The sequence below is a fragment of the Clinocottus analis genome, unplaced genomic scaffold, assembly GCF_023055335.1.
Source record: "Clinocottus analis isolate CAN_PGR_092001 unplaced genomic scaffold, fCliAna1.0.p SCAF_16, whole genome shotgun sequence".
Taxonomy (NCBI): Eukaryota; Metazoa; Chordata; class Actinopteri; order Perciformes; family Cottidae; genus Clinocottus; species Clinocottus analis.
In genome coordinates, this window is record NW_027175887.1 from 13,036,509 (window position 1) to 13,062,834 (window position 26,326).

The 26,326-nt window shown below is 41.2% G+C and overlaps 5 protein-coding genes across 7 annotated transcripts; all 5 read right to left on the bottom strand.

Annotated features, from left to right (window-relative positions):
• Window positions 1-613: 613 nt before the first annotated feature.
• nme3 (NME/NM23 nucleoside diphosphate kinase 3) lies at window positions 614-3,770 on the bottom strand. The gene is made up of 5 exons (XM_068579234.1): window positions 3,638-3,770; window positions 2,731-2,861; window positions 2,497-2,598; window positions 2,127-2,239; window positions 614-1,651 (listed from the first exon to the last, which is right to left on the bottom strand). Exons 1-5 carry the CDS (start codon window positions 3,681-3,683, stop codon window positions 1,534-1,536), a joined length of 510 nt encoding a protein of 169 aa, XP_068435335.1. The 5' UTR covers window positions 3,684-3,770; the 3' UTR covers window positions 614-1,533.
• A 923-nt stretch (window positions 3,771-4,693) lies between these two features.
• Window positions 4,694-6,260, bottom strand: mrps34 (mitochondrial ribosomal protein S34). Its single transcript, XM_068579233.1, has 4 exons — window positions 6,197-6,260; window positions 5,556-5,946; window positions 5,365-5,407; window positions 4,694-5,215 (listed from the first exon to the last, which is right to left on the bottom strand). Exons 2-4 carry the CDS (start codon window positions 5,871-5,873, stop codon window positions 4,917-4,919), a joined length of 660 nt encoding a protein of 219 aa, XP_068435334.1. The 5' UTR covers window positions 5,874-5,946; window positions 6,197-6,260; the 3' UTR covers window positions 4,694-4,916.
• Window positions 6,261-6,565: 305 nt separating this feature from the next.
• spsb3a (splA/ryanodine receptor domain and SOCS box containing 3a) lies at window positions 6,566-12,133 on the bottom strand. Of its 3 annotated transcripts, none has more exons than XM_068579503.1 (7): window positions 11,934-12,133; window positions 11,043-11,222; window positions 10,464-10,644; window positions 10,023-10,210; window positions 9,804-9,906; window positions 9,590-9,715; window positions 6,566-9,448 (listed from the first exon to the last, which is right to left on the bottom strand). In XM_068579503.1, the coding sequence occupies exons 2-7, from the start codon at window positions 11,148-11,150 to the stop codon at window positions 9,057-9,059; spliced, it is 1,098 nt and encodes a 365-aa protein (XP_068435604.1). In that variant the 5' UTR covers window positions 11,151-11,222; window positions 11,934-12,133; the 3' UTR covers window positions 6,566-9,056. The 3 variants fall into 3 exon arrangements, with proteins under 3 accessions (XP_068435604.1, XP_068435605.1, XP_068435603.1); XM_068579504.1 differs by having other exon boundaries at window positions 11,930-12,133; XM_068579502.1 differs by lacking the exon at window positions 11,934-12,133 and adding an exon at window positions 11,338-11,917.
• A 561-nt stretch (window positions 12,134-12,694) lies between these two features.
• On the bottom strand, window positions 12,695-17,742 carry atp6v0ca (ATPase H+ transporting V0 subunit ca). The gene is made up of 3 exons (XM_068579059.1): window positions 17,499-17,742; window positions 14,517-14,700; window positions 12,695-13,869 (listed from the first exon to the last, which is right to left on the bottom strand). Exons 1-3 carry the CDS (start codon window positions 17,572-17,574, stop codon window positions 13,665-13,667), a joined length of 465 nt encoding a protein of 154 aa, XP_068435160.1. The 5' UTR covers window positions 17,575-17,742; the 3' UTR covers window positions 12,695-13,664.
• Window positions 17,743-20,404: 2,662 nt separating this feature from the next.
• On the bottom strand, window positions 20,405-24,881 carry ypel3 (yippee-like 3). The gene is made up of 5 exons (XM_068578930.1): window positions 24,750-24,881; window positions 23,359-23,477; window positions 23,074-23,117; window positions 22,310-22,418; window positions 20,405-21,589 (listed from the first exon to the last, which is right to left on the bottom strand). The coding sequence occupies exons 2-5, from the start codon at window positions 23,473-23,475 to the stop codon at window positions 21,500-21,502; spliced, it is 360 nt and encodes a 119-aa protein (XP_068435031.1). The 5' UTR covers window positions 23,476-23,477; window positions 24,750-24,881; the 3' UTR covers window positions 20,405-21,499.
• Between the last annotated feature and the right edge of the window lie 1,445 nt (window positions 24,882-26,326).

Consider the following 26,326-nt stretch of genomic DNA (forward strand, 5'->3'; position numbering starts at 1 on the left):
TTGACAGTGTGTGAGAGTCAAATCAAATCGGAGGAGACGGTTTACAGAAGTCTTGATATGGGATTTAGGACTGTAGTGTATAGCGAACGACTTTGGATCCCATTTACCCAACGTGGAACAAAACGAAAGTCTAAATTTAGGTCAAAACAGAAGTGTGGGCTTTACGAGGCTCGAGTAGCGATTTTCTACCCTGATGGAAACAAATATCCTCATGAGGATGCAATGACATAAAATATCTGGTGCCTGATGTGGAGCAAAGAGTCACGCTCGAGTCATGTGAACAATTGAAATCCATTGGAAGCTTAGCGCATCACGGGTTCAGTCCCAGACTCATTTCTCTCATCTGACTGGCTGTTGATCAGACGGTTCGTTGTAAAGCAGGTGAACAGTGATGTGTTGTCATTCTGTGTACAGGGATTATTGTAAAAGTCCAGACACACTGAAGCCCATCCTCTTTGTTCTGTATGGAAATTCATGCATTGATCTCTGTGTGGATTAAATATTAAACATATTTGTGTGCTGAAAAAAAAAACATACAGCTGATGTGTTCGTGTCTTACTTTACAAAACAAACATAACTGACTCGATATATTAATATAAAAGGATTTCTTGACCAGATTTCTTGCTTTTAATGATTCCAATACAATTCAGACTGCATCATGGGATTTTAGAAAAGCACAAATGTGACAAAAGCAGCAACTGGAGACATTTTCATAGAACAAAAAACTTTTTTTTTTCTTAATTCAGCGCAGTTTCTCTTTAATTTGAGCATCTTATTTTAAAACTTCTACACTTTACATTATGTGACGTGATCCATTTTGCACACTTTCAGAATCTTGATTTAAAAGTACAGGGAACTGAAACACGTGTGTAGAAAGGCAATAATGGTGTCAGTCCATTGCTGTTCATCGCTACCATGTTGTTGGGTTCTCACTGGAAGTACTACTACAGGAGAAACATGTATATTTTGGAGTACTTTTTCACTAACAATTACAAGAAAAGAACTTTATGTGCAAAACGTTGGTAAACAGTTTGGCTGTTATGCAACTTAAAATACTTTGCACAGCACATGACCTGAATGTTTATAGATAAAGCATCCTGCAGAAATGAACCTTCAGCATTGATTTAAATGCAGACATTTAGTCGCCATTCCCTGATGTGTTATTGCTCGATGAACATTATAAATTACAAGCTTTTTATTGCTCTACATTCCAAATGTTTTGCTAACAAACTGTAAACACGAGCTTCTGGAATAAAACAAAGAGTACAATGAAAACTATAACAGAAGCACACAGTCGTGTCACTGTTGAAGTTATTGCTCACTTAGTGCATGATCGCTTTGAAGAGACATTTCACCTCGGAAATGTAGTTCAGATTGATTATTTAAAAAAAAAATACAATTAAAGTCTCTTCTGTGGCTACAAGATACTAAAGCCAAAGCAAAATGCATCTTAGGTATGATGTGCTCCATCTTGTCATAACACCAGCACAGACAAACACAGGACGGAGGAGCCGCAGCAGCTCATGCAGAGCGTCAGTTGTAGATCCAGCTGCTGCTGATATCTTCCCAGCAGTTAAGCTCCTTCTGCCTAAACCACAGAGAGATCTCCTTCTGGGCGCTCTCCACGGAGTCGCTGCCGTGGATCACGTTCCTGCAACACGGAACCAGAACACAAACATGTTGAGAACATCCGGGACCGAACAGTCTTACCAAATTTAAATTATTATTTATATTAAATAACATATTTGAATTCTGTACTAACTACTAGTAGTGCATTTTCTATGAGCTACTATGCTCACATATTTTAATGACACGCAACACTATGAATTTTCTTACGACTATTTAAAATAATTATAAAATACTATAACTTTTTTTTACTATGACTTTTTTCATGATTTTTCTTCTGACATACTATACTGACTATATATATATATATATATATATATATATATATATATATATATATACACACACACTGACTTTGTTCCCACATTGTCTCAGCCCAGTGGGACATTTGAATATAATGCAGCCATCAGAAATTAAATTGGTCACAACTGCTGCCTCCTGTAAGTAAAGCCTCACATTTCCCCTCAGAGGAGGACAACTGAACCATCAGGAGATCTCACCTGCCCACTTCCACACACAAATCCCCTCGGATGGTTCCAGGCAGCGACTCGGCAGGGTTGGTCTCTCCCATCATCTTGCGTGCCGTCTTGACTACGTCCAAACCCTCCCACACCTGAACAAACACAGAAACGCACAGGACTACAGCATGCAGAAAACAAAATCACAAATATCACATTAATGTATGGAGACTGATGAGACAAAAAACTACTTCTCATTTCATTCTAGAGGACCATTCAACAGCAGCTTGTTTCTTGCTTTCTGGACACCATGACTTATTATGTTCATTATTAGCTAAATAAAACGCCCTGTGAATTTTTCAAAGCCTCCATTATCCTGTGGACACGTGTAGAGAATGTGGGAGAATCTCACCATCGCTACGATTGGTCCAGAGCTCATGTAGCTCATCAATCCCCTGAAGAAAGGCTTGCTCCTCAGGTCCCAGTAGTGTTCCCTCAGGAGATCCTCAGACGCCTGATGACACACAAGACAGACACACATTAATTTAAAATACAAACATTAACGTATCATATTAACCGTGATCATGTATATGGACCATGAATGAAGATGAAGAGAAGATTTTAAAAAGGCTGACATCCCAAATACCTGCACAAGTTTGAGGCCCACCAGTTTGAACCCTCTTTTCTCAAAGCGACGCATGATTTCCCCCACCAGCCTCCGCTGCACGCCATCTGGCTTCACGGCAATGAAGGTGCGCTCATTCACACCGGTCCAGCCTGGGATCAGAAACAACACAGGACAAAGACGAAGGTCAAATCAACAAGTGTTTAACAACCTTGTGCAGCTTTCACGCATCCTGGTACAGACTGGAGAGAAGCAGCATCCTTCATTCAAGAAATGGCGGCAAAGAAAAACGCTGACAGTCCTAGATGATTGATGCCAACTCAGGCATTAGCTGGGTTTACTTTTGCAGAGGGCGTTTATTAGTATCTAATCCGTCTGTGCTATACAAACAAAGGATTTTGCTTGCAGACAGAATCTCCGCCCTGAGGATACACATATAACAACTTAAATTAAAAAAAAAAAATACATGCATCTCCAAAAATGTTATTTTCTTAGTTTTTAGGAGTAATTATTAGATTCACAAATATCACTTTCAGGTCTTTACTAGTAGTACCCTCGCCCTCTTCGCGTGTATAACTTCAGCGTGAACGTGAACCCCACCGGCATCCGTAGTAGCGCACTACAGCTATTAATAGGACGATGAATCAACGTATTTGTACAGCGAGGACACGTGGATTATCCCGCTATGAGTACTTTGTATATTAGTACACGAGCCAACGGTAGCTGTACCCACACAGTTAGTAATGTCACACTTCAAACCCGAGCGACTCTCACGTTACACTGCGTCTGTTAACGACAGCATCGTTTCACCGGTTAACGGCTCCTCCTTCTGTCTGTTGAACCGACCGGAGAGGAAACCGTGAGCATGGAGGTCAAACTGAACATGAATAAAAGATACGCGGAGAATAAACGGAGATTCAGCACCAACCTGACTGAAAGAAGTAAGAAAACAGGGACAAGAGCAGGCAGATCATTGTTGTCGCCGGTTGACGGAGGAACGTCACACAGGGGGAAAAAAGGAAGGAGGGATGAAGACGTAGGCACGCACGCACGTTTCGGAATGTTTCCCAAAGCGCGGGCACGCGCCGTCCCGAGGCTCGCGAGGGGAAATCTGTGGAAGTCCATTTCCGCCGGTTGAACGAAAAAAGTTAGACATGAAGTAAAATTTAGTAATGTCACATTGTTTACTTTCTCACTATACAGAGAGAAAAGTTACAATGTTGATTTACTGTAATTCAGGTAAGTCAGTTATTTTGCAGATTGTTTTCGAAAGTAAATCAACACTACTCTTACTTATTTTTAATGTTAGTAGAATATAAATAAAAACTACTAATGATTATTATACATTATAATTTTCTCTAGGTTTATCAGTCTGCACTGTGTTGCTGTTCATTCATAGCATAATCCTGAGACACATTTATAAGCAAGTCTCATCAGATTAAAAAAGCCATGCCTGATTACACAGGTGAATCCAGATATTCTGATAGATTCATTTTCTGCTCATGTTGGATGTGGTTGTATCTATAATGGGACTTATGTGAAAACCATAATAAATCCTTTAAGACTTTTAGTCATTTGTGCTGTCAAAGCATGTCCCACAAATCTAGTAGGGGTAAGAAGATGTCATCAAGATGGTTGTAGGGATTACAAAATGCAAACAGTATTTTTTTTTTTTTTTACAGTCACCTCCATATTGAGGGCCAAGTCCGATGTCTCACAAATCAAAGATGTGTGATTATAAGACAAATATGACAAAAGTGGTACAGAAAGGTCTAATCAGGCAAAATAACAGTACATTTTGCCTTAGTTGTCAAAAGGTTGAGTCTTCTTCTACTGCTGCTGCTGCTTTTCCTCTGATGGTGCAAAAAAGGTGGTAAAAGCATCACAACCCCAGTCATGTGTAATGTGCATTCTCAGAGCTATAAGGCTGTAATCACCTAAGTAAAGTACACTATGATTTTTTAAAAAAAAACACTGATAGCGGTGGTAGTTGATCTTGAATTTAATATTCACCACATCGCACAAATATATATATCGCACTCAGAGAGGCTAGCTTCAGATGAAAATAGCAGAAAAGTCATTTGAGTCCATGATTTATCGGGACATGGAGGTGACAGATTCCAGCGTGCTTGGACAGAAGAAATACAACTTCCATCAACACTGATTGGTCCAAATGTCCGAGATTATCATCTTCAGAACCACAAGTATCACACCGGTGTCCCCTGCGTCCTCTGCATCTCTTGCTCCTGCTTGCGGAAATAGTCTTTGTTGAGCAAGACATCCCTCTTTAAAGGCAAGTTTGGCTCCTCAGCCATTATGCTGCCAGTGGCCTTTTTGTGCTGGGCCAGCATCATGGCGCGCAGCAGGGGAGGGAAGGGCACATAGCGCACAGGCGGCTCAGGCAGCGGCTGAAAGTCCTTCATCTGTTGCTCCATGTGTTTGGGAACCAGGCGCCAGTCGTGGTACATTACCTTGTCCAGCTCCTTGACCTCGGCCTCCGTTTTTCCTGACAAGCACAAAATGTAACAAAAGTACTGTGTGCTGTTTGTTTAAGTGTAACTCCGCAAAAAGGCTGCTGAAACTCTTTTAAAAAAAAGGGCATCACAACGGTATTTACAGTTTAATTCAAATCAAATAAATAGTGTACAATCTTACCCTTGAGGGTGAGAATGCCCCATGCTTTGCCATGATCCATGTTCTGAAAAAACACAGGAATCAGGTGCAATTCGGTTAGATGTGCATCCAAACAGACAAACAAAACTGCATTTTTGCTCAATTCTACACTCGGGATGGCAACATGCAGACCTATAACTCAGTGGCAGTGCATGGATGTGAGCCACTCTCACCTCAGCCGTGTAGTCCACCTTGACCTTAGTGATCTGCCAGTAGCAGGGCTCTGCGTGGTCCTCCAGCCAGGACTTGCGGGTGAAGAGGCGGCCCACTCCGAACAGCCTCATGCCCGCCAGCAGGGAGAAAAGGCGGTTCTCCCTTCGGACGTCCTGCCAGGCCAGCACAGGCAGCATCTTCCCCGTGAAAGGCCGCTTCATCGACTCGTAGTCCAGGGCGTATTTCTGGGAATCCCGCGGCCGGGACTTCAGCTCCCGGTACGCCCGGATCTTCCGAGCCATTTCTGCTATGAGACGAAGTCGCTTTTTCTTCACCATGACTGAAGGCTGATGTGCAAGAGCTTCACGTTACTCCACAATGCTGACGGGGAAGCTCCGGCAAACGTTTATTCTGCAAAAGATTCAAGTTATTTAAGAGAAACAAATTCATGTCAAGCTGTCAACGTGCAGAATAGAAACACATTACAGCCCTGATGTAACGTTTACCAGGTTAACCTCAGTCCGTTAGCGAGCGGAAAAGATTGTAAAATAAAAATAAAACATTTAATCTATTTTTCCACTCACATCGACTGAGAGTTGTTACTTAACGATTGAAGAACTATAGATACAGATTAAACTCAGATATCAGAAATTAGAAGTACCCGAACGTGCCCGACGAAAAGGACCAGCGAAACTTGACCTCCGCAAGCGAGACACAACTTCCGCTTTTGTGGTCCGACAGTGAAATGTTCCCTGAAAACTGTCGCTGCTCATTTTGGTTCCGTATTCGTCAAATCAAGCAGAAGCCCTTTCAGTTAGCACATTAATAAGTAATTAATGAATGATGGAATAATAACAAGTGCACATTTGACAAGAATGGATATTTATGGCAGCAACAGCGTCTCACCAGGAGAAATGGATTCAGTCCAGATGCTGACTTTATTTTTTTCAGTGCCAGTTTTCTTAATAAATAAATACATCCAGTCATTTGTGCATATTTAGCATTCATTTATTTTCAGCTGAAACCCATGCTGATAACTTATACAGAACAAGGTGAGTAAAGGCCTTCACATACAGTATTATTAATATGACACGGTATAGAAGAAACACTTAGAATTTTTCTATTTACAAGACAATAGTAATAAAAAGTGCTTGGATGCATCAACGTGAAGACAAATGCTGTGAAATGAGACAAAAAATACATCTGATGGACTACAACTAATCTCGCACTTTACTAGCTCTACAGAGAATATTCTGATCAATCGCTACACAACTGGACAGAATTAAGTGTCCCATGTCACACGACTCAGAACTAACCATCATGGTCCTCTGCTACCTTCACCACTGCCTCCATTTTAACAGCTTAAAACACACACTCCTTCTGAAAACCATTATCGCATAAGATGGTTGTATTGCATAGGAGCATAAATCTTTGTGCACGTCTTAAAGCAGGACCCTTCAGGAGCGAACATGAATGAAGACAGCAGATGTTGGCAGACTGTATAGCTTCAACACTGAGACCAAATACTGTCTTTATACTTCTATTATTATAGTTTGAAACTCCAAAAGGAAGCAAAATAAGAGTTATTTACATACCGGACCCAAAAGCCCCCCTCCTGTCATTTATGGTCAAGTAATACTTGAGTTGATCTTAACACCACACATCCCCCAAAGGCCTGAAAGGTGGCTGTAAATGTTTGTAATTCATGAGCATCAAAACATCCACTGGACCATTGCAAACCCCTTTGGCAGCATAAATCCACCTCTACTGTCCTCTCATGTGCTCAATTTGTATACTATATTTTTTTTATGATTATTATTCATAAATATGAATCGTCATTCTTCTCCAGGAGCAGTCTAAGAAGTTTCTATAACCGTATTTTTGGCTGTTTGAAATCAAATTCGTATAAAACAAGAAAGTTTTTAGAGCCAGCTATCAGACCAACAAAGGCTGAGTGTTTGATCCTAAAAGCATTTAAAATAGAGTACTATTAATTAGTAAAGAGGAGTCAGAACAGGAAGTGTAGGGACAAGGCCTTGGGAAAACCTAAAAACACAGTTGCAGAAACAGATCAGTAAAAAAAAAGAACACTGCTCATAATCTCATATTTTGTTACTCTACATGTGCGGCAGTCTCTTCTGAGTGGCTTACTAGTCTCACGATCCAATTTTTAAAGAGCGACAGCGAATAACAATGTAATACTGCTCCCATCTTTGAGAAAATGAAAACCCATCATTTATACAAACAAGTGGCAAACGATTTCAACAAACTTTCAAAAGCTTGTGACGGACGGATGTTGCCATTACCACCCCCCCCCCCCCCCACACCTCGCTCCAGAAACAAGAACCATAGATGTATTTAATTGTTTGGAGAAGATGGCTGGAATATTTTCATTTTTTGGAGCAGTAAAAAATGCAAAGTACATTCAGGTTCACTTAAACTCTTTGTAACAAGTTTTTGATCTGTTGAAACGTTTTAGTTTAAAAAGTGTATGCCTTCAAGCTGTAACCTCTGGGTAAGAAATACAGAAGACTGTCAGACCTCTAGGGTGTGACTTCCTGTCTGTTTCACTCATGAGAAGCAATGTCTCACTTTGGCAACCTAACAGAAAATTGTGGATGCCAGTAAAACATGAAACGTAATACTTTGATAATGCATCGTTAGCATTGAGGTTGAGGACAATATACATTATTTGCATACAGGTTGAAAACACAAAATATATGAAAGGGATGCACCAATGTCTCAGTCTCAATACAGATACCGGTACCTGGGCTTTGGGTAACAGTAGATGCAGAGTACAGATGTCTTTAATTCATTAATAAGCTGTATGCCTTTGTGTGTCAAAGTGACTGGGATCTTTATTTTATATGTAAAGAAAAATTGCAAAAAAGTCTTCAAAGTAAAACTTTTTAAATGTAGCGACAACGTGGCCAAAACATGAACAGGAATTACAATTCCATATAGTATAGTCTATAAACATAGAAAATAATTGAATAGATTGTCCCATTTGTCACTATACCAACTAAATGAGTCAAGATCGGTCCAATATCAGTAGCAGTGCATCCCTAAAACGTACAGTCTCATTTTTTAAACCACTTTTTTGCAAATGTACCACAATGACCATGAGAATTTGGCCATACTTAACTTCAGTGTTACACTGCACAGTCCGTTCCTGCATCTTTTCACTATTGCCATCTACATAAATGGCAACAAATTATGGTAGCTAACAGAACACCACACCGTTTCTACTTATTACTGAAGCTGGTTCGGATACTGAATGTTTGATGAGCAAGAAGATATCTGAACGGTATGAGAGAAGAAAGATCACAGTAAAGCATGTAGGCAGAAATACTGCATCACAGTTTTCCAATTTCGTACTACTCCGATCTTGGTTATTTTCTTCGCCACTGGATAATATTGATGTGGAGGAAAGCTTGAGGCAAGTAGGAACCACTCGATCCGATGCTGTAAGACATTAGCGTCTGCCAGTGTTTAAGAGGAGGTAGGACTTGGGCATCTCTTCACGTCCAGCGGCATCTCTTCCTCCGACAGGCTTCGGGGTCAGAAGTGCAACCTTCTGAGTCGCTCTTAGAGGAGGACGGTCCTGCCAGTGGAGGGGTAGGCGAGCAGGAGGGCCGCTCGGGCCCATCTGGGCTTTCCTCTGTGGGGCCACTATTAAGACTGAGCACCCAGCCCAGTTTGTTGTGGAGCAACTGGCGGAGGCCTGGCGGCAGCGGCAACACATCCAGAGTGTCCATACAGTCCGGCAGCAGCTGCCGAAGGCGAGCACAACAAAGGTACAGCAGGGAGGTGGGCGCCGAGCAGGACCGGATCACCTTCATGCTGCTTTTCGCTGCCGTTGAGCACGCCATCGGATAAAACTTCTTATTTTGTAGCTCTGTGGCAGCAACACCTACATCGAGAATCGTGACAAAAATGTGTAATATCTTGTTACAATACTGCACTGTGGGCCACATGTATTAATGTTATGGTGGACCATGGTTTCCAGAATGGTGTCCATGGTGGACTGGCTGCTGCCCGGAGGCCTACTAACCGATACACTTGCGATTTTTGAAGAAAGTGAGTGTGCCGTGCCACGTGTCCAGATGGATCCCGATGATGGATCCCTGTCCAAACCTGGAGGAGAAGTTCATCTTGTCTCCTTTATGATGCAACAAGCCTGACAAAAGAAATACAACCACTGAGGTTAAACCTATACAATTCCAATTGTGAGAAGTTGCTGCGACATCATAACATGTTAATCTTACCCGTGTAAGACAGACCCCAGCTGTCTAAATCTTTTCCCAACAGGCTGCAGAACGAGTGTCTGTATTTGTCTAGATTCACATCAAAAGTACCGATACCGACCATCTGCACAGATATAAAGAACAATTCAGAGACAAATATTTGCTCTATGCTTGGATCTCTTTCGGAAGTGTAACATCAATCAGCAGATTAGCGTTGGAAGATGAGGCGTTGAGGTTTACCATGTCCGTTCCATACACTGGAGACGTCATCTTGATCTCCCAGAAGTGCTGCCCTTCAGCCAGCTCTTTGGAGCCACGGATTGCTGCTGTGCCACAGCTGTATTCAGAGTGGAAGTTCACTTTTTGGTTGTCGCAGCTCAGTAATGTTGCTGCCGATCGGCTGTTGCAGTCCCAAACCCAGTCAAACTCTGAAACATCAGAACTCCTTCAGTCATTCATGGCGAAAGCAAAAAGAAATTGAACTTAAACTGGCTTTTTACTCTGTGTCAATTAATACAAGTCATATTTTATTTGTAGAAAAACATATGTGAGAGGAACTTAGAGCTTCATAAATAAATAAAAAATAACCTGATTGGCTTAAATTGTGTAACTCAAGTGACATCAGCTAATGAACCTTTGAATTATAAAGTGGGCCATTTATATGCAGGAGCTGTCCTGTACCTTGGTCATCCTCGCCACAGTGGCAGTCTTTAACTTGGTGAAAACCTCGCAGACGAGGGTTATAGTTGGTCGCAGCCTGGGAGTCGCAGCCACAGTAGGACTCTCCGGTGACAGGCACAGCACTGGGGACCGGAGGGACCATCACTGCGGAGAAGTCTGCCTCAGAGTCCGAATCACTGTACTGGGAAGCAACAATGTAGAGAGCATTGAAATTCCAGCAGCATTTCTTGTGTAACAACACAACACTGGTTTTGATGTTTGGCTGCTACAAAGTCAACATTGGGCACTGCATTGGAAAATGTACCTTTTTATCAACACATCTAAGATGTAACAGTAAATTGCATATCTGAAACCTCATCTCCAACAAACACACACTGTTTACAATGGCCAAATTTGAGGCTTTTAAGTCTGACAGCTGACGTGCATTTTTATGGTGATGACACATCATACCTCCTGTCTGGGGGGAAACAAGTGTCCTCATGTGACACAAGCAAAAACTCCTGCGTCCACTGACGCTTCTATCGTATCTGTTCAGAGCGTTAGGGCCAATGAGAGAAACAGCAGCCCTTGTACGCTTACCTCTAGGCGGTCATGGCTCCATTCTTCAAGTGCCCGGGCATCGGCATCCCTTCGTATTCCCCCCCAAACATATCTCCATGCACAACTGTTCCTACTGCGCCTGGACATGGCAGCAACAGTGTCTAACCAGGAGAAGAGGGGTTCAGTCCAGATGGTGGAGGAAGGGCATCTGTCCAGATGCTGAAAAAATAAATTGGACACCATGATAATCTTAAAAGTTATAGACACTGAAGTCTCTCTGGCAATTCACATGGGTATATTGTTTAATTGCTGCTATTTAAGATTCGTGGTTTACCTTCATTGTTGTTGCTGTTCTGAGGTCTCATCTCACCACTAACACGTGCTAATGTTAATGTGAAATGAAGCCTTGTGAGCGTTAAGATGTGTGGGGCAAGTTAACAGTGAACCTACACATATATCATCCTAACCACTTGATGTAACGCAAACTAGCGTTAGTTGGTAGCTACTAGTCTTGTGGCTTGACCAAAGATTATTATCATCATTAGCGAAACGAGTATCGGCGTTTTTTTCCTCACAAGCTCGAGTTGGCCATCTAGCCCGGCTAACGGTAGCTAATACACAGAATTCCGCCCCTTCGAACAGCGGATGCGTCAAAATGTTAGCAGGATGTAACAAGGTCAGAGGCGCCTCAACCCTGACAACTGGTTATGTATACATATATGTATTAATATTTATAGAGAAAGAGCAATAGCTTAGTATACTGGTAGATGCCGGGTTACTACGTGGTTCATTAGCCACGTATTACGAAAAGAGTGCAAATAACTCGAGTGGTGATGCAGATTCACACCTAGCTTAAACCAGCTAGTTAACTTTCGTTAGCTGCGCGCTGCTAAGCGCGCGAGAGAAACCCGTTGGCGTTAGGTTACCTGCCTTGTACACCAACCGGCGTCCACGGGAAACCCCGGATAATCACCACGGAGACGGTGCTCCTCGAAGCCTTTTATTCTTTGACCGTTAACTCGCGGCGACGGCTCGCGGAGCTTCCTTCTTCCATGACCTACTTTACATCAGTCCGACCATAAACAATAACAGGCTCTCTGCAGGAGCCCGCTGCCTCCTCCACAGGAAGTTTTCAGTGTTGTTACAGAGGAACGAGGAGTGTCGAGTTATTCAGGAGGAGGAGACATTTACATGTTATTTAACTAAAACGTAAAAGCACATGATCAGAAATACTCCAATATCAGTCGAAGTTCTGTGTTATTGTTATTTAGTTCATCATCAGGAATAAACAATGTACCAGTAGTATAGGTATAGTGAAGACTGCCCTCTTGAGTGTAATATGTATTAAGTGGAGAAAGAAGTTTTCAAAATAATACATTTCAGTAAGTGGAAAAACGACAAACCTGTAGGTTCACAATTGTTCCAATTATGCTTAAAATCCATAGTCAGATGTCTCTGAGCATTGGTTTACAAGTTTAGCTTGCGAGAATAATTCCTCCTTTTCAGACTGGCCATTAAAAGATGTGAGTGATGGGAACAACATCCATGTTTTGTGGAAAAAATATTTAAAAGTTTGTAATATGAGGTTTTAACCATAGGAGTTGAAGCCTGAATAACGATTGTTTGTGATGTTGACGCAGCAAGTTAAGTCATTCAATGGACAGCAGAAGAAAACGCTCGACAAGACAATGTTCTGGAGGAGGTTGAGTTTTATTTGGAAATCTGACAGGCATGGCTGAACAGTGAGCTGTCACCTTAAACAAAACAAACAAACAAAAAAATCAAGACAGCAGCACTACAGGTAAACAATACTAGTGTTGGAGAATGTCATATTAAACATAAAGACTTGCACACACATTATGCACTCAGGTCATTCACAGACACACACACACACTCACACACCATCAACTCCATGTCAACATGTGGACATCCTCCATTATTAAATCACACTACATCCAGAGGAATTCCAAGCACTTAGAACAATTACCCACAGTGCAATGAATCTAACTATACACAGATCATTTATATATTTTATGTATATAGGGTTTTCAATAAACAGTATTCCATTTAGACAGTTTCATTAAGTCAAAGTCTTCAGAACTTTCCATAAATAGTGAAAAAAAAAATATGTATTGACAGCTCCTCACCACTGAGATTCAAAAAACGGTCCCCCGAAAAGAACATGGAAAAATAAATTACTGGTGCGCATGATTCTTCAGCCGTCTCCGAACGGAGAATGACGATCAAAAAAACCAACAGAAAACAAAGAACAGCGGGGAATGAGCAGAGGGTTAAACGTTAATATTCACACTCACAGCACAGACTGGTTACTACATTTACAGGAGGTGGAGGGACTCTGGTTCACTGTACAGGTTAAGATCAGACAACAAATCAAGCAGACTGTCCACATATCATCCCACAACAACCAATACATCTTCATGCCCGTTCAGTACTCACAAGACCTGACACAACTGGATGGCTTTAAACAATATGGATAGATCACATCTACTGAGGACACGGCGGTCAAGTGGGCCGCTGACGTGTTTCTGTTGCCATCCCATCCTGTCAGACCCACGGGGTGTAATGGAAGTAGGTGGAAATTTCCTAGTTGTTCTTGCTGCTTCGATGTGGAATGAATGAGATGGTGTTTGATGCGGACATTTATTTTGTAGATAGGATGAGGGCCACGATGAGGCCGTAAAGCCCCAGCACCTCGGCGAAGATCAGGATCAGGATCATGCCCACGAAAAGCCGGGGCTGCTGGGCGGTGCCTCGCACGCCGGCGTCGCCCACGATGCCGATGGCGAACCCGGCCGCCAGACCGCTCAGGCCCACACTCAGACCAGCACCGAGATGCAGGAAACTCCTGTTGGAAAGAAACAAATTGCACAAGTTAATACCGTATGAATATGAAAATGCAGCAAAGTGAGGTTACAGACGTTGCATACTGAACCCGTGAGTCAGACTTTACTCTGTTTGTCACCGACAGACTTCAGTCTGCAATGTAGTTCATAAACTTAAATGATAAAACCAGAGAAATGTAGAGAAATTTTGGGCTGCAGGATCACAGTATGCATACAACACTTATTTATAAAACAGTTTTAGTAAAACAAGTTTTGACCAGTTAGCTGTTCACTACCTGCCTGGCAGGTAAAATTTCCCGGGACTGAGGATTGTGATTAGACATTTGTGATTTTAGGCTACAGAAAATTAATTGAAATTAAAAATGTATCGTGAAGACTGAAATCAAACATTTAGCAAACAAAAACTCTGTCAGGTGGTTGAAATTAAGTTAAAAATATCTTTAGGACTTCTTGACTCATGAATCAATTTGGGTTACTTGACTTAAATTATTATTTCTTCTAATGTGTTTCTAGATGAAGGAGATTTCCGTTTAAGTGTATGCGCTTCAACTTAACAGCATATTATCAATGTAGAACGAGCAGCAATAACACACTATTATTGTAAAGACAAACAATTCTAATGGTCCACTGCATCAGAGGTTCATCTTACTTGTAAAGGGTGACTCTCTCAGAGATGTTGTTTGCTATCAGCACAGCCACCACCAGCCCGTAGATGGCGATGATACCAGCCATGACCACGGGGATGATGGACTTCATGATGAGCTCCGGCCGCATCACGGACATGGCGGCGATGCCTGTGCCGCTCTTTGCCGTGCCATACGCTGCTCCTAATGCTGCGCGAGAGAGGAGAGACTTCCTGTTAACTCGACTGTTTAGTCAGTGTTGATTCTTCACTTACAAACGACTCCTGACAAAAACAACTCAACCCAGACGAGATATGGATTCGAATGAGGCTGCGGGAGAATAATGAACCCAGACAATCGATTTCAGATCCGGCATGCAGGTAACAGACAAAATTAAACAGCAGGAAATACTCAACTGCCAATTTTCTCCCGTCCAATCATATATAAGTGAGAAACTAAAGTGCTATACATCATAATTTCAAAAAGAGGCGGACTTACAAATTTATTGAACTGAAAAAACTATTCTTTCCTTACATCATCTCTAAAAAGTGATTTATGGTTTTACTCTGTACTCTTGCTAACCCATTAAACCTCACCCACTTCAATACTTACTACTTTACAAAGTTTCTCTTTCTGTTCTGCTGTCACCGCACCCCTCCCTGACATCTGCTTGTTGCATATTTGTAGTCACACTGCACATCACTGGCCACCCGTTGTGAGATTGTTCAGAATAGCTGTTCTAAAACAATACAGTATCCTGTGCCTCTTCTTGAAAATTTCCTTTTGTTTTTGATTCCAAGTTCCCTTTTTTATGCTTTTATTTTATAATCTTACTAACAGTTATATGCAGTTTAATTATTTTGTATTAAAGGGCAATGTATGAGCCCCTTGGATCAGTGCCTCCCATGAACACTTATTTTATGTATTTCAATTGTGCAAACAAATAGACCTAAGTTCAGTTTTTGATTGAACTTAAGCAGCCAGCTGTTTGTCAGCCATTAAATCACTTTTCTTGCACCTGCCATTCTTTCACCCATTTAAAGGTTAATCTACTACAATTACTCGACACAGCAATCCTTCTCTACAGATGGTTGACTAGCACGACAGGCAGCACAAAGAAAAGGAAAGGCCCAGTTTTCAGTGCTATTCTTTGTCACCTGGATAACTTCACTCTGTGGAGGCCAATTACTGTTATCATCATCATCATCATATATGGGTTTGATGACGATAAGCAAAAAAAAACTGACATTACCTGCTTATCATAATGCCAGTAGGAGCAAATAAATCCCTCCACTTCTCACTTGCTGATGTGGGTGTGTTGACACTTTCGAGCGATATGTGCTTATCGACTCACTATTGTGTGAATAAGCAACACATAATTTTTAATATTGCCGTCCCAAAATACTATTTTCGTCATATTATTCAGAGAAGATTTGAAAGTGGTTTTCTTATCCACTTATATTTTTTGCTCTTTTTTAATTTGCATTGAAAGTACAACATAACTTATGATCCCGCTCATTTTAAATGCATCATGGGCCACTTTTGTACTAACAACTTCCTCACGGTGCAACTCATAGATAATGGATGAGGATGGACATCACATGTCCAGTAAGTCTTCAGCAATACACAGCTGTCGCCTACTCTGTGCTTGATTGAGCGGCCTTGAGTGTCACCTCGGTCTGACCGCATTTGTGAACCATCAAAATGTTGTGAAACTTTATCAGCAAACAGAGATTTTATTGAAGGGTATTATATATTTTCAAATGAAAGCCTAAATAACACTGCTGTCAAGATGTCTGTGTGCCTCAATGCGTTAATTATATAAAACTTAAAGCAGAGCCTTCAGGCATGAATGTGCGATACAAATATGACTGTTTTCCAATTTCCTATCAGACAACACCTACTTCAAAAAAATATAATAATTTGGATTGAACTACAGATACATTGAACCAACTGGGTGTCGTCCGTGTGTGAGCAATCTACATTACACACAGTTTCTTGGTCAATGTCATTAGAAAATGTAGTGTTTTGTATTTATTTAGGCACGACGGGCCGCCATCTCAGTGGACATCTCGCTGGCCTGATGTTACCTTACTCAAAATGAATTAATCTAATTAAGTTATGCAATGAGATTTACACATGTTTTAATTATGGAAGAAAGCTCTGGTATTGGATTGGTGCATGCACTGGGATATTTGTATTTTAATTCTATTGACTGATAAAAGCTGGATATGTCCATCTCTAGATTTACAATCTTATGAGATAACTGTCATTCAATGGTCAAACTCCACCTGTTGTGTCAATTGATGTCATAATAAAATCATCAATGATTTCCACCTTATAGAGACAGCTGTCTGCAGGAATTGCCATCCCGCGATTGACTGTAAATCCCCCCACACCCCCAAAAAATACTTCTGTAAATTGCGTTATTGCCTCGTGGACAACCTTGGTGCACCCCGCCTCGTGTGAATGGATGGATCTCCCCTTATTTCCCCTCAGTGACGTCTAGGCCCAGATGATGGCCCTCCTGTAACACTCAACATTAAACCAGCGAGTGACATGCCTGGGACTAATCCCCAACGAGAATCGTATTCATCATATAATTCACGAGCATCTAGACTCCCCCGTGCTGTAAAACAAGTCAATTATAACAGATTAAAGACGGCCTGGTCGGTGCAGCTGCCACCTCAGAGAGAGAGCGAGAGAGAGTCTGCGTCACCAAGAAAGGCAGCATCACAGCCTGATATGATATAACCAGGCTGGTAGAGGAGGCAGCTCGCGACGGCGTGAGGTGGAAACCTTCCCCCGCTTCTGCCTCGCATCCCTGGCAGGTGTGTGTGCGCGCGCGCGCGTGTGTGTGTGTGAGCCGTGACCGACTCAGCTAACACCCCAACACCGTGTTCCCGGAGACAGACAGACAGTCAGTCAGACAGACTGAGAGTGTAACATCTGGCTGAGCTAGTTCGCCGTTATATCGAGATGTCGGATGAATGAGCTGGTGTAGTTACCGCTGAAGACCATGGCCGCAGAGGCTCCCATCACAGCGAAGAAAGGCGCGTACTCGGGGCTCTCCTCAGAAGACATTCTCGCACTTTTCTCGGGGCGACACAGCTACAAGGCAGACTATCTTCTTCTTCTTTTTAGGTTTCCCCTTTTTTGTCCCACCGTCAGCTCTGGATAGGTTAAAATGCTGAGAAGGGGGCGACAACGTAGCTGTCAGCAAGAGCGCCGGTGTAGAAGAGGAAAATGGCGATCCGGAAAAAGTCACATGATCAACCGACTCGGAACGATCCATTTGCGTGGACGCAGGGGTGATCGACAACAAACAGGGTCGAGATTAATAACCCGTGTTGTTTAACGCAACATAAAGTGTACTGTACAAGTTATTATCATTTGATTGAAATATTTAGCTTTTTTTTTACACGCACACCAGCTTGTAATTCTACACTATATTATATGAGTAGCTTGTACAGTGTGTAGGCTATAATATGGTATGTTCTGCTGCAAGTGTTCTGACTGCAGTTGCAACGCTAGTTTACTACATGCTGGCGTATTAATTGTAGGTTTCGAGTAGATAGTCAAATCAACCATAAACACTGTGTTTACTCTATAATTTATAAATGTAGCAACAAATTAACAAGAATAATATAAAGACACAGTATACAGTGTCCATAATATCTAGTATAGCCACCCTCATATACAGCAGTATGTTGTATAGGCCTATTTTTTTCACCTTGGCATAACCTGGCAAGGAGAGGTCATTTAAATCAACATTAGACTTTCTCCTGGACAAACAAAATAAGACTTAATTGATTGACCTGAAGACACATCTTGGATCTGCCTTTGTCAAGGTGACACTGTAAATTATAATGTCAGCAATAAGAACATGGCACTGTATGATTCACATCAGAACATTTTTCTTTTAGAGCAGATTTTCTGTAGAGATTCAATTTGTAATTACATCCTATCTTTTCTCTTTCTGTTCTGGCATCGCCTTCTTTACACAGTTTGGTTTTCTAAAAAATGCTTTGCCCTCAAAGCATTCTCAGAGAGTCTTGATGGCTATTAAAGTTGGTTATCTATATATTTTCATATTCGAATACCAGTTTTGGTTTGAAGGATGTTTTTTATACAAGACAAACATGTGATGACCTTTGTGTTAGCTTTACATAATTCATCTTCTTGCAAGTAAGCATGTACAGTTGGCTTTCCATAATAAGAATAAGAATGATATAATTAACTTCATCTATAGAGCGCTTTTCGTACCAAGATTATAGAGAGAAAAAAATACAAACAAAACAGAAAAAAACAACCCAGGCTAAAAAAAAAAAAAAGCAGATACAATCTAAACAAATAGAAACAACACAGGGATTTTAAAACCTCGGGGGATAATCAAGAGATCAAACATTACATAACATCACTTATCCTCAAGAATATTAGAACAGAAATGTGTTTTACTTTTAAAATTGTCTCTGCATAAATAAATCAGTGCTGTCCTGAACCTGATGTCTGATCGTTACCACAGTCACCTCCTGTTGACGTGTCTCAGAGCAAGGCACTAAGTCCTCACTGCTCAACCAAACATAATAAATGAATGTACTAATTTAAAAACAAATTCATACATTGTAGTTTATATCCCTCATATAAGAGTTATGATGAATTAATACATGACATGTGGGATTTTTACTTTGATGATCAATAACAACATTTTTCCTTTGCCAGTTACAGCAGAAATACAACATATTGCAGTATATGTATATAGTATATGCTGGGTTTTAATGAAACTTTAGCTCCAACTCATTCATAGGGCTTTTATAAATTATTTAAGATAGGGACTTAACGCCACCGTTTCTTTTTATTTATTGTAATATGGTTGCCCAACTGACATCTACGTTCTGTATACTGAGGTCGAAAACACTTGGTTGACATGTACCATGCAGTGTCTGCTTCACTGTAACATACTATTGAGGATTAGAGAAAAACAAAATATAATAAACAAATAAACATCCACCAGTACTACTTGTATGAAGTGTATCACTGCCTTTAGTTAAATTGTGTCTTCGACAATGTATTAAATCTCATACAGGATTAAAAAGTGAAAGCAGAGCAGACACAATGTGCTGCACACACATGACTGTCAGCAGCCTCGCCACTGCATGCCATAAAGAGACATTCTTAGCTGTAGTCAGAGATCAATCATGTGACCTGGTCCTGCTCTAAGTTCAACAATCCCTTTCTTACAGGAAGAGGAGAATATGTATTGACTTTGTTGGCAGTGTATGGAATAACTTTTGTTGAAACAAGTAAGCAAACGAACAGTCATGTGTTGCAATACGTGTTGTAAGCACACTCAATGCTCGAAACTGTGAAATATTACTATGCTTTACTTATACTTTTTGGAGCTTTTTATTTGAATCAGGGGCATTTTTAAAGAGAAACGCCTTTGGAAACCGACCCTTAGTGTTGTAAAGTAGCTGAATGGAACCATCAAGATATTCAACAACGATATATAGTATAACTATACATGGATGTATAATTTACTACCAAGTTCCAATATACCATTATTCCAACAGTATCCACATCGCCATCTGTTGGCTGATTTACTGACTGCATCCTGTTTGAGTTCCTCCTCCCTGTAATTGTGAGCTACATAAAAGTTTAAGAGGTTTTCATAATAAATTACAAATTGAAGATGTTCCAACACCACTAACGCCGCTAATGCTAAAAAAAATAAGTTAATAATGCTCAAAAAAAAGATGAAGAGTTCTCAAGTGTTGGAGATCAGGCGTGCATGTTGTCTTAGTGTTTTTTACTTTTATTATCCTAATAATTAAAGTATGCATGTGTGGGAATCAGAGGCAAGATTATATAATGTATAATAAAATATCCCAAGCAAAAGACAACTGACAGCAGGTTACAGACACACTGTATTTTAATGAAAGATTAGGTTAAAATAATACACTTTTAATGATTGAAGCAGACATAATAAAAATGAAAAAAAACACACCATAAATATGCTACATAATCCTAATCACACTTTGCTCTAACACGATTGAGTAAATGGATCCGTAGGGGCAGCGCCGTGTTAGGCTACACATGTAGGATAGATATCGTCAGCATTAAGTAAAAGTGAAGATATCCTAACTGAGCAGTGGAAACTCTAGATGTGAACCCCAAGGTAATGCTTCTCAACACCATCCAGCTAGAGACATCGTAACGCGCGCACGCACACACATTCAGACATACACACCCACACTAAAATCTATACCAACAAGCAGAAGACACTCATACCAGATTCAAGAATTCCTGCAGGAGACCTTTGTGGGCTTTAACATGTCTAATTCAACAGCCTGATTGCCTTGAGCAAAATATGAACAAGCGTTTCAGATCTTACCATAAAAAAACAAAAAAAAAACATGAATGTCATTGATAAAAAATAAAAACAACCTCCCGCTGCTTTAAGCATTTCCACACCCCATCATCACTCATAAGTGATCTCCGGGTTAAACAGGCTTATAGACTTTACTCCGTTTGGGCCAGATATGTCTAAATGTTCACCTTAAACTCAAAAGGAAACCCCAAATACCGGCATCTGATATGCAAGAAGATCAGATTATTTGACTTTGTGGTGGCCTCGTCCCCACACAGCGAGACTGTTTAGCGCTCATCACTCAAACACACGCTTTAAAATCCAACACGCACTCCTGCCTGTGTGACTACGTCTCCCAGTCTTTCACACACAAACCCTGCACTCATTCAGTCCATGTCCCAGCACAACTAGCAATCTGGATAGCAAGATCAGCAAATGTGTTGTTGTGGTCGCTGGAAAAACATGAAGAGCAGAAAAAGATAAGGCATCACATGCTATTCTTTGCGAAGCCGCACGAAGTGAAAGTGTGACACAGCGATGGCTCGTACGCGGGATGAGGAAGCTACACTGGAACCCTTTTAAGTCGAGGGGGAGGCAACCTTTGAAAAAAAGTCATGAAGAAAGATGAAAATGTCCCTCTCAGTCCCAGCCGTTGTCCTTTATCATGTGGGAAAGCTCGATGATAAACTTCCCCTCCTTGTACTTCTGACTCAGCTCAAAGGCTTGTTCCTGCAGAAGGGAGGTGCATGAGTGTTATCAAAAGGAGATTAAAGTAGCTCAAACCAGACTTTTACCATGCGTATGTACCACCCAGTACTAGTCTCATCGAAGAACATGCAGACACTCTAAATGTGTATTTTACATCAACTATAATACTTTTTCCCACCAGAGAAGCATTTGAACTGATTAATATATGTTGATTTATTTTAGGCTAAATGATCACTTGCATCTGTAGCTAGGGCCACATTACAAAATGAAAAATCAAGTGACATTAAGTTCTGTAAATGTGTGCTTCACTTATTAATAATCTATTTCCTCATGGAGGTAATGGAAATAAACTATGTCATTTTTAGCCACATCATTAAATGTGTAGAGAGAATTTTAAAAAAGTCTGTTAAAAGGATACATAGTAGCTTTTGGCTCTACACATGTAACCGCTGACGTGTTTACACTTCCGGGTTACAGCGGCTGCAAAGATACCATGAAGTGACCACAAGAAAGGGGACTGGTCGTAAAACTCATAAAAGTAAACACCACAAAAACGCAGCACATAATTCCAATCCCTGAAATAAAAGCAGAGCAGAACACGGATCAGATCACTTGTGCTCTTCCTGCTAATGTTACTAGGGCGCTGTCAACAGGTGAAATCTGAGGCTGTAGTGTAAATCAAAACCTACATGGGACATCGGTGGCATGAAGCCTGCACTTCATCCACATGGACGCACTTACATATTTCCAGCCCAGCGTGGTGTGACAGTTTTCACAGTAGATGTCGGCGACCGCGTGGAGTCCTGTGAGCAGCAGCCTCTCCTCCGCAGGACCACAGCCGACGTTCACTCTGAAACCAAACGCAGGATTGTCAAACAGCAGCTCCTCTCAGGGTCACGGAAGGCTTCGCAGTAATTAAACTACTCTCATTACCATTTACTAACCTGACCTACTGTCCTGAATTGCTTTTTTGAAGGGGAAAAAAAAGACTGTGGTTCATGAAACAGTCACCGGGGCAGATGCCTTTTCATGAAACCATTTCGAACAAAGCGTCACTAAAACGTTTGATCAGCATCTGATTGATTTAAACCTTTAAGAGTGTACTTCTGACCCACCAGCCCAGAAGTAGCACAACTAAAGTGAACTTTATTGTTCACTCCAGAGAAAATCTAATTATCTGTTGGCAATGTGGTGTGTGGAAACATGTCTGATACTGGGATTTTGTTTTGATGGACAACTTGACTATTGAAAAGATACGCTGGGAAAAGATCCCACTTTCACAAACTGATTTTTGTTTCTATGATCCACAAAAGTACTGAAAAAGATTTGATAAAGTAGTTAAGAGAAAGGAATATAAAAAGAGAGTACATTTTAAAACTGAAGTCATTTCTCACACTGTTACACAATGATTACGGGGATACACATAATACAATTGGAAACAGCTGTCGCTACTTTTCTACATTCATTGTGCCAACGTGTAGTAATATTAAAAACAAAGTACTCACACAGAGTTGAAGAGGTAGGCTCGCCCTTGACTGCCTTGGAAAGACTAAGAGACATGGATGAACAACAAAATAAGAGGATCAAATGTGGACCAAACACAACACAATATGTGATAAGACTTTTTATTCATTTCCAAAATGTTTACTAAGTTTTAGAGATTTCTCTTTGCATTAAGTCAGTACAGTTTTTCCAGTTTTCCCACTTTCTAAACTATGCAAGAGTCACAGGGCGGTGTTACATGCCACCTGAAATGATTTTTTACAACAAAAGAGAGGCGTCATACCAACCTTGGAGATGAGATCGTCATGGTTTGCCAGATGGGCGCGACAGTGCACACAGCTGTAGCGGCGGTGGCACGAGTCCAGGTAGGCCTGGAACGTCTTGGCCTTCGTCAGCTTCACCATGTCTGAGGGAGAAGGAAGCAAGTTGAGAGTTGGCGTCTCCTAAGAACAACTGGTTTGTTCTCTCTATGCAAGTTCAACATCCTCACTCTGATTACATTTCTAGCTTTCAGTGAGGAAGTGAAAGATGTTCGACACGGACATGTTTCACATCAGCTTTTAACACATATGATAATTGCGATACAATGCTCAAGACTTTCACCCAACATAACCTGTAAATAAACCGTGACGCTGGAACTGATCAGACTACATTCAGTTTGACAATCAATTTGATTTGCTTTGGTTGCAGCTTTACAGATAGTTTGCCTGCTTTTGTATTTTTTATACAATTATGTGAAGCGGAACGCATATGACTAAAAGATATTATAAGACAAAACTCTGGGCCCAGCCCCCTACTGACTTAAACACTTTAGTGACCAAGTTAATAGACTAAAAACTCCAAAAAGGATGAAAAGTTAGGAAGCAATGACTCAAAGGTATTATTTGGACAGTTTTCCAATCAAAAATGTTAACATGTGAATTTATGAGGTTGTAATCTCATAATGTGTCTCATAATGTTTCATAACGAGTCCATGACTATTCCTATCAATCATCTGAAGATTTATTATTAATATGTTATATCTGCAGACAGCAGCAGACATTTCAATCTATTTGAATCAGAATCAGCTTCATTATTAAGTTGCTCAAAATGTAACTATGCACATTTCAAAGAACAATTTACAGGAATGTACAAGTCGAAACACATCTCAAAACAAAGACAACAAAGCTGAAGCCAGTTATTAAAAACTAACCTGTTATGCAAGATGGTGCAAAACAAAAACAATCGGTGTAACGTTAGATGAAAATAACTCAATTGCTCAAGTAAATAATGTCGCCCGTCTTCTTATGTTGTGTGCAGAGACACATAGTCGGACCAGCACTGGACAAAGCTTGCAGCTTCTAACAGAAGGAGAAAGATACCTGAGGAAGACACAGGTGAGGCAGCCTGCTTCCTGGTTGAAAATAGTCTGCACAGACAATCCTTGCCTCATGAGATGCAACCAGGCAGCTTAACCCTAAACGTAAGCCCCTGCAGCGCGTGCTGTGCGCCATGTATGCCCTGCTGCTGCTCGGCTGTCTGACACACACACACACACGCGCGCACACACACGGCTAAAGATACAAATCGGGCCACCTAGCTTGCTCGCGCGCGAGCTAGCTGGCTGGCTGGCTCCCTCGCGCATTACAGCAGCTCAGATGCGCAATGCAGGAAATCCTCGGGTTGTCCGTCGACTCACCTGAAGAAAGCTCCTCGCGCTCTACACGGCGGGCCGATATAAACGACAGCTGACAATCATCTAATAAAAAGCAGGTCGTGTGCTGCTCGGCTCCGTCCAACGGCTCGGCCACGCGCTTGACGGCTCGGGACAAAGACAACACGGGCAGCCCCGGTGGTTGTTGCAGCGGAGCCCCGTTTTTTTTCCCCGCGTGTCTTCTCCTTTGAACGTGGAGCCGCTTTTTCAGAGTCCCCCCGCGGGTAGAAAACAGGAGCCGGAGTCCGGACAATGCTGGCAGGCTGACAGGAGGACAGTGCAGCGGGAGGAAGAGGAAAATAAAATGTGGTTTGTTTATGAAAACGCGCAGAGGAGGAGGAAGTCTGAAGAGTGCAAAACAAATCCCTGTCGACCAATGGGAGGCGGCGGGTGACGTCGAGAATGTGGGTCAACCAATCAGATGCGACTTCACATGAGCCCTTTATGGCTATCAGTGTGATTGTTGTTATGCTATTAGTGGGTTATCGCATCCTGCTGGTGGGTTTGGGATAAAAGTCCTTCAGAGTGGGTCAAACTTACACAACGTGCGGAACAATTGTTTGCAGTTGTGTGATATGATTCAGGAAACCTTGGATTGCTATCGACAGGAGAGGTGCAGAGGTGATCTGCTTGTTGGGATCGCTTGATTTGTTTGCACGTCTCGAGGTCGTGTGTAAATGTGGAGCCTATATGTTGTATGCAGGCCAGCTACAAGGAGGCACACGTTCCCTCCGCACAGCACCATCAATTTTAAGCCATTTGTATTAACACCTACTGTTGCAAACGATTCTAACTACGCAAATGAAGACAGTCAATACCATTTTCATTTGTAGGAATAATTGTAATGATTTATTGATTATCACAATTGTTGCAGATGCATTTTCCTCACAATTTATTAATTGATTAATTGATCAAAGTTGATAAAATGTTGGGACTAAATATGTTGGAACTAAATACCTAAACATTGTGTTTTGTATATATGATAACACAAATATTACTGGTGAAATGCCATGTGTCTTAAACCGGAGCTGCAGATCTGGTTGTGTGTTCACAAGCATTATTTCTCTTCTGGGTCACTTATTTTAAACTGTTGCTCTTTGCATCGACAGTATTAAAGACTTCAGTCCACACTGATCCACTAATAATCCATTAACTCACTTGTCATACTGCAAAGCACAGCCAAGCAGGTCAGAAAAATGCAGCCTTTGTTTCCCCACTAGACTGGTTGTTTATTCTCACAGCGGTGTGGCCGGACTTTGACCGTAGCCTGGGAAAACAAGGACACAGGTGAAGCTAACTGCACGTATAAACCCTGTGTTTATGTTTGCCTGTACAGTAGAGGAGTGGCTGTATTAAACACCACATTGGTGACACTGTACTCACCTATATGGATATATTTGTAGAACCAATAAGTATACATTTCCTTTGCTTTCATTTTCAGCATGTTTGTGTTCTTTTCATCTTAATACCACAAAAAGGATGTAAAAGCATGAATCCAAGTGAAAACTCTTGTATTTCAAAAGTCCATCACTAACTCAAACCAATCAAATAATGTAACATCC